Here is a 14,400-nt window from a genome sequence, read left to right as displayed (position 1 = left end):
AGGACAGTGGGCACTTCTCATAAGCAGGATTAAAGTCAATTACTGCAGAACCCTCTCCCTGTCTTTGGGACTACAATACACAATACACTTTACATGCAAATTCGAGCAAAAAAAGTCTCCCAATTAGAATGTACTGATAAAAAAAAAACAAAAAAACATGGTTCTCAATTTATGGTCAGTTATAAAAGGTATCATTCTTATAAGCAGTCTCATGTAAACACAAGGCTAAAACTAATACAATTAAAAATGTAAAACCTAATTGCACTTAGGCAAGCATGATTTGGAACTGGCTTTCATTATAACAGTTAAAGAGTATGTCCTTAAATTTAAAATAAAAGCAGTGATTTTCAGTAATGTTTTCTGACTGTGTTGCTGCAAAACACTTCTTGTACTTTTCAAAAGAGGATGCTGTTAGAAAGCTCTGCTGCATTTTTTTGGAAATCCAGCCTGAATCTCAGACTCAATACCACAATGATCCTGTCCACGGAGGATTTTGAAGTAGCCATTATCACCCCAGTCTGTATTCCATGAGTTAGCAGCCAGCCAGTAAGGAGTGTTGTTTTCTATGCCCCAGTCCAAGATCTTAATAGCATGACCCCCAACTGCTTCTCCAGTGTGATGCTGATACACACCTGATTTATAGAGCAGGAAGTCCTCGTACACAGTGAAGGCCCCCTCCACAGGTCCATTCTTATAAATTTCTTCCATTATGCTTTCAGAAGAGGAAGGGACACTATAGGCAGATCCACCGTAAATCTTGTCCTTTTCATATGAAGGAGTATAACCAGCATCACACTTTTTCACACATGGTGGAGTGTCACCTCCTTCTCTAGAACATGGTGGCCATGAGCCATTCATGTGATGTTCACAGGGAGGAATAGTATATGGCCTGCAACCTATGCAAGAACCATACAGCCCCCCTGACACCAAGCCACATTCAGTCCAGTACTGCCATGCTCCCGATGGATAGCCACCATTGCATCCCATTCCACACTCAAAGCCGTAGCATGAAAGCAGATCTTCAGCAGATACCTCCACATTTTGCTTTCCCCCAGAGTGGATGCAGACATGGTCAGCCATGGACTCTACAGCACCAAATGCCCAACATGAGCCACAAGATCCCTGATCCTGGATCTCTCAGATTGTTGGACATTTGGGCCACTGAGTTCGTGAATTAAAGTTATTAGGAAGCTTCACTTTTTCAGAATAGGAAGTCTTTAAAGGCAATTTTGGACCATGCAGAATTGTACCACACAGACGCTTCAGATAACTCTGATCCACATAGTAAAAGTTTTGTCCAGCCTCACGTAGTATTTAATTTGTTAATGTGGTTGATTATATCCTGTGACCAGGTGGAGGAAGATGACAAGCTTTGAGAGTTGGCAAAACCCAGGAGGAGACAAACTATAACTAATGAATGCCACATGATGGATGCTGGCACAACTGAAATGCAAAACGAAAACCGCAGCTGATTGTCACAACATTGTCTGTATTCCTCCCAAGCCCGTCTACCACACCACAACTACCTTGACATTGTTATCAACTATCGTATCTATAACTTATGTTTTAGACATATTGCATGCAAGATTTGTTAATGTGTGGAAAGCCTTGAACAGCGAGAAACAAGCTTTTCATCAAAAAAGAAAGAGAAAAACTTTTTTTTTCAATTCAGCTTCAATATTTTAAGTTGCTCTTATAGTGACCTGTATGGTGATATTTTTTTGTGCTTTTCTGCCATTTTTCCATGTTTTAGCCAAAAACAGTTATGTTTGTAATTTTAGTTTCTTCTGGGACCTTACTTTTGTGGCCCCATTTGGAGTTGTGGGAAGATTGTGTTTATACATTATACTGCACTTCTACCTCCATAAGTAATATTACTTCTAAAAGCTAGCTCTTTGTATTTTGAATCCTGTCTGGGGGCCTTAGTCTTGCAGTTTCATTTACATTTGTGGCAGAACTGCAAACTGCTGCCAGATTTGAGCCTTATTTAGTAATTTATTACTTCAGTTTTTTTCCCATAAACAGTGTTACTAGTAAATTTCTGTATAATCTGATAACTTAGATGGTGGTAGAATTACAGTAATGAGAGTATTGTATATTCTGCTTCAGAATTGGTACTTCAGTGTTTTTACAGTATTTTATATTCCAGTTTTGCTGCCAGTCTTATATTCTGCCATTTATTTACTGCATAAAGTTGCATTCCAATGCCTTTCTGATCCCCTGTTCTTTGTGAATGCCCCACCGCCACTGAGACATTAAGATAAAGTTTCTAAAAATCTTATCTGTGTGGGGGGTCATTGACCTGTAACTTAGAGTCATAGAACTACAGCTGCACTACTGGCTTTATTTCATTAGCTTCTTGCAACGTGCATTTTCCCAACTATTCCATTATTTTCCTGTTGTGGTTTTAAAAGGTTGTGTCTCTGGCCTCCTCCCTTATGATAATCTGATTTCCAAAGTCCATCCCTCCCCTCTTTCATTGCTATTGTCTGTTGTGTGAGCTATTTAAATACACTTCCCACCCATTGTTTTCCATCCATCCATAATACTGAGTGCCCACCCAGCAAACCAGTATTGCTCAAGTAAACCTCCTTTACTGCATGTCGTATGCTGCTGATTTTCCCAGAGCTCCCATCTGTTCGGTACTCATGACACACTCTGAGAGGGTTCTGAATTAATTCTGCTCCATCCTTACCAGATAAGAGATTTATTTTAATTATTCTGCACTTCAGTTAACTGTTTTAGAGTGCTACTGCTTTATTTTTGCTTTATTTGTTGATTTTGCACTTTAAATAATTTTAAAGGTCCCTAATACTTGAAATCACCTTATCTAGCAAATTTGTTTAGTTGTTTTGTGGTAGCATTATAGTCTCAGGCAATCTTTTTTTGAGTTTTTGCATTATGAGGACTGGAATAGTCCATCTATTTGCAGTAGGTGTTGGCCTGGTCTATCTGAGTTGGGAAACGCGTACAAAAACTGGAAGTGTAGTCATTTTATTGGACAGAGGATTTAAAAAGTCAAGTTCCTATAGTTTAAGTGCCTGTATAAATTTGAAGCATGTGCTTACCATTGCCCATCATGTATCAGTGGTTAATAGTGCCCTATATAGACACAAACACCTAGAAACCAAATATTATCTATTAAACCACCTCTGAAACTGTACCAGGAATTCAATGAGTAAAGAACAGCTGTTTTGTGCATTGAGTAGTACAGATGAGCTGGCTTGCATAATGAGGAGCACTGCCCCTTACATTTAGTATTATATGTCCTAGTCTAGTCTCTAGTCCCCAAAGTACCCTAAGTCAGCTCATCATTAACCTCAGATACACCCTCATAGCTCATACAATAAAGGACTTGGCATCATGGATATGCAATTCCCTAATTACTCCGCAGCCATTTTGGTCAATATGGGTATATTGAGACAATTTGACAACTGTCTACTGTTCAATGAAAACTATTTAATTCTCAAAGAAAGAAATACAGCACATGAGAGGTGTATATACACAATGACTCTGGAGGCAAAATTCTTGCATACAAACACTTATAATAACAATCTGTTTGCCAGAAACACACACTACACCCATCACTAATTGTATACACCTCACACATAGTCCTACTTATGCTGAGGCACTTAAATGCAATTTTCCCAAACCCCAAAGACCTCTTAGACATTCTGCTGCAAAAATTATCCTCAGCAAACCCAAAAGCACTCAACAGAAACAACACCTAATACTGCACATACAGCCACACCCAATGGAACCTCAACTACTAAGCCCATAAGGCAAACTAATGCACTACCTAAGACTCTAGTCATATGGGACTCCATTGTACAACATATTGATGTCCCACTCACCAGGCTGATCATCAAGGAAATGGCAATCAGTTGCCTATCAGAGGACAGGATCCACCAAGTTACACATGCACATGCACTCAAGTCACTGCACCACAGGTACCAGAGAGGTTTCAGTGTCTCTATATGGTTTACACCGCAGATCATATTTGCACAAGGGGGACCATCAACATGTTCCAAAAACTACAGACCGATTAATCTGACAAATCTCATATGCAAAGCTATGGAAAGAATTATCATGTAAATGAATAACAATGGCATAGGAAAAATTCAGACATTGGATCAAACCCAGTCTGGATTCGTCAAAGACAGGTCATGCATACTAAAACTGGTGGGCTTCTATGAGAAGGTCACTAAGGCAACAGATTAGGGCAAAACACTGCATAATGTCTACCCTGACCTAGCTAAGGCATTTGATATAATACCCTAGTCAGGCATTGTAAACAAACTCATGGAATTAGGCATAAATCCATATACTCACTGGGTAACCAGCTGACTCATAGACAAGACCTAAGAAGTTAGGAACAGAGAGACCATCTCCAAAAAGAGGCCAGTCACCAGTGGCATCCCCAGGGCTCCGTGCTGGGTCCGTTCAATTTTGGCATCTATTTTTCAGGAGTCAAAGTTAATGTCAAGGAAGGCTTTTGACTTAACAAGTTTGCACAGACAAATGACTGGTGCCAAACCCATAGCTTAAAGCACAATGCTAAGAAAGTATAATAGTACCTTTCAGAAAGTCAGCTACCCAGGGAAAATGCCTCATTGATAAACCCCCCATAAACGTAGAAACAGTAGTCAGGGATTTGGGGACTCATGTCAACAGTAACCTGGCTTTCAACCAACATGTGTATAAGGTTGTAAGAAAATTATATGTCACTCAGCTTATAAGTAAGGGCATGGCATTTAGGTCCAGGGAAGTTACTGTGCCTCTATACTTAGCCCTCATTACACACATCACTGAGTATAATGCCCCCTTCTGTATGTACCCGACCAGCCACCTGCAACAACTGAAATGTCCACAGAGGCTCCTCACAAAAAGAATGCAGGGTGTAAACACAATGTCCTGTGTACTTTGTTTCAAAGCCCTACCTCTATATCAGATTGTTGAGGGGTGATTTATTCCTGGCGTACAAGGTATGCTTGGATCCTGATCTGATGGACCTTTTGCATATAAACAAAATGAACAGAACCAGAATTGCTAGATCTAAGGATTTTAAACTCTGCCTGAAACATAAATAGGACACGTTAGAGGGACAGGTACATATCTCTGAGAATCTCCATTCTCTGAAGTAGGCTCCCCATCCATGTGAAGCAGCCTTATCCCTATTCAAGCGCAACTTGGACCATTGGATGGGAAACTGGAAATTCACCCCTAGTCTGACACCTATGTATCTGATGAACAGATGCAGCCAACAAATTATACCCTAGCTAACATACACCCCTTAAAATAACCTCTGAGTCTGTTACCAACATCGCTGCACCTCTTTCTTTGTGTGCTCAGGGAAACCTTCTGTCTCTGGGGGAGGGGGGGGGGTCTTTTCTGTGCTGGGAAAACATCATGACTGACATTTACACATCATTTTGTCCTCTAAAAATGCAGAGCCGTCTTACATTATGGGAAAATATAGTTGCTGCCTTGCTATTTTATGAACAGCTCTGTATTAAAGTGTGTTAGCAAGCTCCTCTTATACCATAAAGCTCATATTGTAATGGCAGTCGTACTTTCTCTCAGGGACTGTCTTCTCTCATTGCCTCAAGAGTCTTTGTCTATCCATATAATTCAGCATCCTGAAGATAAGTAGCTGAAGGGAACTCCTTGAAGGCAGAGTGACCTGGTGCATTTGTGAGCTATTTGTACAATTGCTAGCTATGTAGAGTTTGGGTTACAAGCTTTGGTTTAAGTGATCTAAAAAGTCACACACATTACTTTTTTCTATCTGTTCAGGGAGCCCCATTAACCTGAAGTTATTTAGTTGGATCTTGTTTTCCATATTTTTATATGTACCTTTCTGATGACTCTGAGTGGGTGACTTCATTTGGGTAGGGGAAGGTCTGGTGGGTGTGTTATGCCTGTCATATTCTGGCCTAAATACATTGCATGTTTTGGCTGGTGTGTTAACGAGAATGTCAGCATAGCTTGTTGTGTAGGTCTGTGTGGTTGTTATTAGTTTACCTCAAACTGCTGTTCATACTTCTATGTCTTGCAGGCTTAAAGTGTATTATCAGATAATAGGTCATTGCAAGTGGGGACACAACAGTTTGGTGTCCGAGTTAGTATATTTAGTTAGTATATTTAGTCAGAAGGAGTCTGGGGACACAGATCCCACAATGTTGATACAGATGGATATAGCCCTTTGCAGAAGTGAGTTGTGTTTTTATACGCATTTCTATTTGCACATGCACTTACTTTATGCCCATAAGTAAAACATGCAGTTTGATGCTGCTGATAATAGTTTACGTTGTAAATATAAATCAGTTCACACTTCTTACATAGTACATTAGTTTGTTTAGTGCTGCACTGAATTCTGTAACTTGTATAAGTGTATTGTATTATCGCTTAAAACTTGTCTTTTATGCTGAATTCTAGGTTTCATCTAAACATTACTATGGTCCGATTGGAGTTCCCCATTATTTTAGGCTCACTTCTCAGTATTCACTTCACAGGCACTGAATTCTTCACTTCTCCTGGTACAGTTTGAAATACTCACATCAAGAACAACTGAATGTTTTTGTATAGCAAAACGTATCATATTACAGCTACTGTCAATCTTCCTGTCACTCATTTCTGAACTAATAGTTATTTAATTAGTCTTAAATAATACTTCAATATTCCGATTCCTTTATGTCTGCTGTAATGTGGTTTATTATGATTACCTCTGAAGTTTCCTATTTGATTTGTAAATGAATAGAATAAATAATCTTTCAGGGTTTCATGTCTGAAGTTTTAACATTAACATAAATTACTGTCGGATAATACTTTTGTCATACCTGTGTGTGTAAGCATGCATGTGTATACACATTGAAACACACACACACACACACACACACACACACACACACACACACACACACACACACACACACACACACACACACACACACACACACACTCACACACACACACACACACCACAAGGAGAGAGATACAAAGTAATATTAAGACAACAGCAGTAGCAAAGCAAAAGGAAGAATATAATAGCCTGACAGAACATAAAGCTCTATGAGAAAATAACACTGAAGTTAAGAGTAAATATGATAAAATCAAAGCAATGCATTACAGCAATCAGAGGTGGGAGTAATTGCTTCATAAATTTTGGTGACAGGATTTTGCTCTTTTAGCGTTTGAGAAGCTTGATTGGCACTATCTTGCATTAGAATTTTTAGTTGCCCATTTTTAGTGATGTTATTTGTTGTGGTGCTTAGCTTTACTGTGAGTGATAATTTATTCCAAACCTTTGGTACTTATTGGATAATAACCTTGTGCCTTTTTTTCCCTGTTGTTTATGTTAATTTAAGCAGTAAGTTAAGAGATCGCTTATTCAGTCAAATTCATACAAGTTACAATGAGGTATATACTAGGTACATTTTTTTTGAATTCGGAGACAACCCCATCTCAGTGCTTTTGTATGAAACTATGCAGCACCACAGTGGTCTGTCTCTGAGGCTGTTACATGCTAATAAGGCAGTTTAGGGACAGGAATATGCTAATTATCCATATGCACTCCCCACAGAACTGCCTGTGGTAAGCCATTTACACTGCTGATAGATTGGTCCAGTTGCTCCTGACCACTCATGTTAACAAACACAACCAAAAACATGGTAGAATTAAAAGCTTGGGAGTTAGGTGGTTGGGTAGTGTGCATGCGTGCATGTGAGGGACAGCATGTGTGAGTGTATGTGTGATTGTGTGTCTGTCTGGGAGGTAGCATGCGAGAGTTACATAGGAGGTAGGCTGGGTACAGGCATATGTGTATGTGTGTGTGTGTGTGTGTGAAAGCATGAGTGTTTCTGTGAGTGCCATTGGATGGGGAGGGGGCTGTGTGTGTGTGTGTGTGTGTGTGTGTGTGTGTGTGTGTGTGTGTGTGTGTGTGTGTGTATGAATGCATGAGTGTGTCTATGAGTGTGATTGGATGGGGAGGGGGCTGTACTTGTGTGTGTGTGTGTGTGTGTGTGTGTGTGTGTGTGTGTGTGTGTGTGTGTGTGTGTGTGTGTGTGTGTGTGTGCGTGCGTGCGTGCGTGTGTGTGTGTGTGTGTGTGTGTGTTTGTGTGTGTATGTGTAATGAATGTGTAAATATGTGAGTGTGTGTATGTGGGGGTGGGTTGGAGTGACTGGCATACTTACACATAACCCTAGACAAATGAGAAAGTCTTCAGTCTGTGGATTGGATGACCACTAGTTGCCAGCTAGAACTACCATTATATGTGTCAGGGGGACCATTAGCCATCAGGGAGAACAACTATGTGGGTTAGGGGGAACCACTAGCCACCAGCTATAATTGAGTATACATGGGTTGGGAAGAAACACTAGCCACCAGGAAGATCTCTTCATTTCATCCCTTAATGGCAGTTGACCATAAGAGAGATCAGGAGGAGGATCATTAAACACCATGGAGAAATTTTATTTCATACCTTAATGGCACTTTCACATAACATGAGTCAGGGGGCAATACTAGACACCAAGGATACTATATAGTATGCCTTAAAGGCACTGAATGAAAAAGAAATGCATAAAAAGTTGTGTGTGGGACCCCTAGACACCAGGGATACTATTATAGTGATGCCCTATAGGCAGTTGGACTCTGCTCCCTTGCCACAGTAAACCAGAGCACTAAACTGTTGTGCAAACTGAGAGGTTAGTGCACTGCAGCAAGGGTTTTTTACATATATACTGAGGATCACAGGCATTATTCCATGCCTGAAACAGCTTGTGACATACAAGGGGAGGGACAGGAAACAGTAGGCATACGTCTCAAACTCATAGTGCAAAGCAGGACAGGACAAAAAGCAGGGACAGCCTCCTAAACACTTAGAAAATAGCCAGTCCACAGATTTGACACTATTGCTTTACTGAAGGCTATGAAATGTAAAACTAATGTTTGTAAGAAAGACTCAGCCTAAGAGTGCTTACTGTGTAATACCTTAAACCTCTTGTAGTGGAGGCCCATGGGATAGCTGCAAATAACCTCTTACAGACATGGCAGTGTTTCAGCTACATGGCTTCTGAATGCCTATGACTTTTTACTTTTTATTTCTAAGTCTCTTGGGTATATTCAGGCCAATTAAGCCAATACCATTACTATAAAATAAGCTTCCTATATTGCTGTGCATGAAAAAGGTGTATCCTGGATGACAGAAGAATAAGCATTCTAATGCCAGTGTCCAAGACTAAAGGGGACATTTCACAACTGCCGTCAGTAGGGCGATAAACTCCTGTTACACTGCATGAAAGTTCTGGAAAGGGTGATTGATAAATGAATATGCAGATTAGTAGAATGTAAGATGGGAGATGAGCAGTATGGATTTAGATCCGGATGCCACACAACTGATCTGATGTTTGCAGTGAGATCAATAATTGGGATGAAGATAGAGATGAGGAAAGAGTCCAACTGGGGATTCCTATACTTGGAGAAAACATATGACAACATCCAAATAAAGAAAATTCAGGCAGTTCTTCAAGGGTATGAAGTTCCTGAGACATTATTAAAATTAGTGCATATTATGTACATGGACTCAATGACACATGTACAAACAGTGTTTGGACTCACAGGACGGTTTTCAGTGGAAGTGGGTGTGCATCAGTGTTCATCTCTGAGGCCACTGCTGTTCATACTGGTGATGGACTACATTAGTAAGTAGGTTAGAGGGGAAAGATCAACAAAGTTGCTGTTTGCAGACAGTATGGCAGTACTAGCAGTCTCTGAATAGGAACCTCAGCAAATGATAAGGGAATGAAATGCAAAACTGAGCACGTGGAATGAAGCTGAGTACAGACAAGGCAGTTGCCATGGCTGCAAATAGGGGGGAAATCAGAAGCTGAAAATTGAAACAGAAGAAAAAAATAGTGGAACGGGTTAACAGCTTCAAGGATCTGGGAGGGGTGGTTAAGGGAAGGGAAACCTGAACGAGGAGGCCAAAGCTAGAATAAGAGGGGCTGCAGCCAAGTGGCACAGAGTATCATGGGTAATGTGTGATAGAAGAATACCAAAGAAGCTGAAAAGTAAGGTGCACATAACAGTGGTGCAAACAGTGCTACAATATGGTACAGAAATATGGATAGTGAAATTAGAGCAGTTATGAAAGCTAGAAGTGATAGAGATGAAGTGCCTGAGAAGGGTGGTGGAATGTACACTGCGGGGAAGATGAAGAAATGAGAACATCAGAGCAGAAGCCAAAGGAGCTTCTATTGCAGAGGAGGGCAAAGAGCACAGATTATAGTAGTTTAAGCACATGTGCAGAAAAGCAAAAGATTTGGGAGAGGCAGAAGAAGGCAAGAAGAAATGAGGAAATCCGGCAAGGAGATGGATGGTTTGTGTGAAAGAAAAACTGTGACAGTTAAGCATGACTGTTGAAGAAGAGAGGAGAGTTGCATTGAATTGAAAGAGACGACAACAGTTGATGTAACACAATGACCACATGCAGAAAATGGGAAAAGGAGACTGAAGGTGATAATGATGATGATGACATCCCCATGTAATCATTTTGTCAGTTGTGAAAGTTATATAATAACCACCTTTCTGAATCCCATCTTGACATTTTGTCAAACAGAGTTATAAATAATCCTATCCATATCAGTGCCAACAGCTTTGCTACATTGACAGCAAGTCCACACCTTTGGTCAAATATTGATGAATCTACCATCTAACATTGCATCTCTCTCCTTGTCTCATGTCCATGATTGTATTAAGAATACTACTGTATTGTACAAATAATGTACAATGTTTGCAACTAAAAATGTCAATATGATTTGTTTTCATTTATATAAATGTATGGTTAGCTGTGTCATTAAGTGATAATTTAATAAAGAGGTGTCTTGTTTAAAAAACTATTACCCTTCTCACTACATCACTGGTAGATCTGGTAGATTCCCACCACAAAGTTTATCACGGTTACTGTTACTGTTGACTTGTAGGAAAACTATATCATCTGTGTACGTGACCAGTTTGAGATATGGTAGTTCCAAGGGAAGGTCATTAACAAATAAGAATAGTGGGGGTCCAAGAATAGATCTTTGTGAGACCGTTGTGCTGAGTAGTTCTATCAAGTAAAGACTATTATTCAAGCAAACTTGGAATAATCTGTCCTGAAGATAGCTCCTGAACCATTCTACTGTGTTCTCTCCAAAGTTTAGTTTCTCCAGTTTCCTGACAAATATGGTATGATTAATGATTTCAAAAGCCCTGGTCATGTTTACAAACATGCCTGTGGATAGGCGACCTTTATTGAAGTTGTTATAAATATAGTGAGTTGCAGTTAAAAGGGCTGTAAAAGTGATGAAGCATTTCAAAAGCCTTGCTATGTCCATAGCTGTTAATATGCTTTAGTAGCTGTTTATATAGATGTTTCTTTCTTTTTTGAATATTTTAGTAATAGAGCAAAAATTAGAAATGAGTAGGTAATCCTTCATTTCTTTGGGAAAAGTGATTTTACATACTGAAATAATGTATGTGTGCTTGCAACAACAGGTACAAGTGCAGTGGTTAGAGAGAGGTTGAAGATACGGGGAAGTGGTTTAGGCAAATTTTAAAAAAATGAAGTATGAAGGTTGTTGAATTTGGCACCAGTATTATTTACTTTTTGGAGTAGTGATTTTTCTTTGAGTGACAGTTATTTGTTTAAAGTGGCAAGTAGCTCCAGAGGAGACTAAGGGGCATGCTGTAAAGTTATATGTGTTGTTAAAACTGTCTGAGGAAGAGTCGTCAGTTAAAAGCTGTTGGTAATGCTGCTAATGGAGTTCTGTAGGAAGAGGGCATAATCATTGGTAAAGGAGATGTTAGAAGATGGTAGTTTTTCATGCATTTAACCATTGTACATGTATAATACTTGATGTTTAAAGCCTATAGGTAATTTATGTTTCATACCTAAATTCTTAATTACAAACAAAATGTAGTGATAAATAAATGTTCATATGATATAAGAGATTTTTTATTCATTTGTATGTATATATATTAACTTAGTTATTTATGAATGCTTTTATGTATCTCTGTAGCCGTTTTTATAAATATAAAAGCAAACTGACTTTTCTAGACTTCAGGATTATTCAGATATAATTAAAAAGTTGTACCGGTAAGCATGGGTGGGGTATTCAGTAATACACAGCAAAATGTATTGAGTTACACAGCATGGTGACTGGCTGCACACAGGAAGGTGGTGAGTCAGAGACACAAGTTGTGAAACTGCTCTAGTGGCATGATTGTGCAATGACATGCAGATGAGTGGTAGTATGGTAATAAAAAGCATCATGTATGCAAATGACAAAAGCAAACATGCTGCACAATTTAAAAATGTGTAAAGTTTTCATGATGAGCCATTGTGACCAGCTTAAATGACCAGCATAATTTCCTAGCAGACAGGTGTACTGCCGATATATAGATGGCAAGAGTAACATGTGCTCGAACTGGTCAGCACATGTTAGTGGCTACCTTAGGAGCTAGTGCCCATGATGTTGCACTCTGCTGCCCTCTACATCACAGAAGAGTCCATCAGTGGCTGACATACCTTCACCTGTACAACTGAGACATACTTAACCCCTGCTGTGTGGACAAAGACATTGTGCAGCATTTACTAGACTTATGCCATCCTCCCATGGGTTCAAGGGGGATGCATGGACTGCCTTTCTCATTGGACACTGCAGGGAGACTTTCCACAGGATCGTCTAATTGGTAGGTGCACATACTGCCAACTATAGAGACCAGAAATATCCAGTCCCATAAACATAGGCTTTTTGTCAACAGAACAGTTGTAAAAAGCATCACATGCCTTTCATGATTTCAGAAACATGTGAAACTTAAGTCTTGGAAGAGGAGTGTATTAAATAAGAAATACATCAGCTTGCTGGAGATATAAATCTATCAGCATACTATTCTAAAATCATACAGCCACAGATGGTATATCTACAGGTTATTGAGTTAAAATTCCTTGAATATCAATAACCCAAAACAGAAGATGCCAATGAACACTGCACTGACTGTGTTCTCCATAGGAAATCCCTGCCGGTGCAGTTTTTAGGTATGTGTCAGCAATGATTCTCTTCTTTTGAAAGATTTCTCCCATTTTCAATTCGGTGTAACCATGGAGTTGAGTTGTATGTATACGTTTGGGGGAGTAAGGGTCTTGCCCTCCCCACATTAGGTGGTGCAGGGGAGTTGCCCCCCCTGCAAAAATAATTTACACTTTACTTTTTTGCTCTTCTGTATTTGGAGCATTAATGTTTGATGTTTATGACAATTAGGACTTTGCTATTCAATGTTTCATAGCATAAAAGGAACTGAAGAAAACATTTCTTAGTCTAATGTTCATAACCTCACAGAAATTGGGAATTGTTTTGGTTGTTCTGGTAACTGCAACCATGCTGCTGTAGAGTGTATTGTATGTAAAGTCATTATTTTGCCTAACTTTTGTTTACTAAAAATATACTTTTTTTAAAACTTTCTGACTCTCTGCCCAAGTCTGGTATAACCACAGATATCAGTTATTGTGTTACTTTAGAACAGACAAAGAAGGGGGTAACTTCTTTCTTTCTTTCTTTCTTTTTCTCTCAAATAATCTCAGTGACTCACTGTTCAAGCAGCTGTTGTGACCACAAACATTAGAGTGAATGTGTTACTTTTGCAAGCAGACAAGAAAGGGATGACTTCCTTTTTTTGCTTTTCGATAATACGTGCTTCAGTTGAAAACCAATTAAATTACAAAAATAAACATTTATTTTTAGTTGTTCCCATTTTTTTCTCTCAAATGAATCCCATTTTCCTGCATCTAAGCATGGAATATTATGTATTCAAAATATGTTTTAACCGATTTCTTACATTCTGTTATTAGCACCCTTAGCAGTTTCCGAAGCTTCACTAATCAGCATTTGGTAATGACAGCTCCATTTTAAACGCTGTCCTTGATGCTGTATGGCAAAGTCAATGTCTTCTCCCTGTAAGGTGCGGATTTAAAAACTAGGGGCTTTTACCACCCTACCACAGTCTTACAGTCTTATTACTCTTCCACTCCACATCTTCTTTATAAGGAGTGCCCTGCCATAACTACCTTCTTTGTTGAGTGCCATTTGAATATAATGGTATCTGATACATAATTATGCAATTTCTGTATGTAAATTTCAGAAACTGGCTTTATATTACCTTCTTGCATATTTATGCTGTGCCACCGTCTGTTGAGGCATTTTGTCACAACCTCATGCATCTGGAGACAGCACAGGTAGCACTACTTTTGGTTCCTGATAGATATCAGAACTGTACAAAAATGAAGCAAGAAACACAAGCAATATGCATGACAACGAGGTTAAATAAACTGAAATATATACACATCATTGAGCCTGAAAATTCAT

At 39.2% G+C, this 14,400-nt stretch overlaps 1 protein-coding gene across 1 annotated transcript; it reads right to left on the bottom strand.

The window, feature by feature from the left end:
- Positions 1-373: 373 nt before the first annotated feature.
- On the bottom strand, positions 374-1,426 carry LOC122798863 (cathepsin B-like). The gene is given in 2 exon segments (XM_044067979.1): positions 374-1,306; positions 1,308-1,426. Coding segments are annotated over 2 exon segments (1,014 nt in total). The 3' UTR covers positions 374-411.
- Between the last annotated feature and the right edge of the window lie 12,974 nt (positions 1,427-14,400).

The sequence above is a fragment of the Protopterus annectens genome, chromosome 3.part1, assembly GCF_019279795.1.
Source record: "Protopterus annectens isolate FY-2018-M chromosome 3.part1, PAN1.0, whole genome shotgun sequence".
In the NCBI taxonomy this organism is placed as follows: domain Eukaryota; kingdom Metazoa; phylum Chordata; order Ceratodontiformes; family Protopteridae; genus Protopterus; species Protopterus annectens.
The sequence above is the reverse complement of the archived record's forward strand: the minus strand, read 5'-3'. Positions and strand labels throughout refer to the sequence as shown.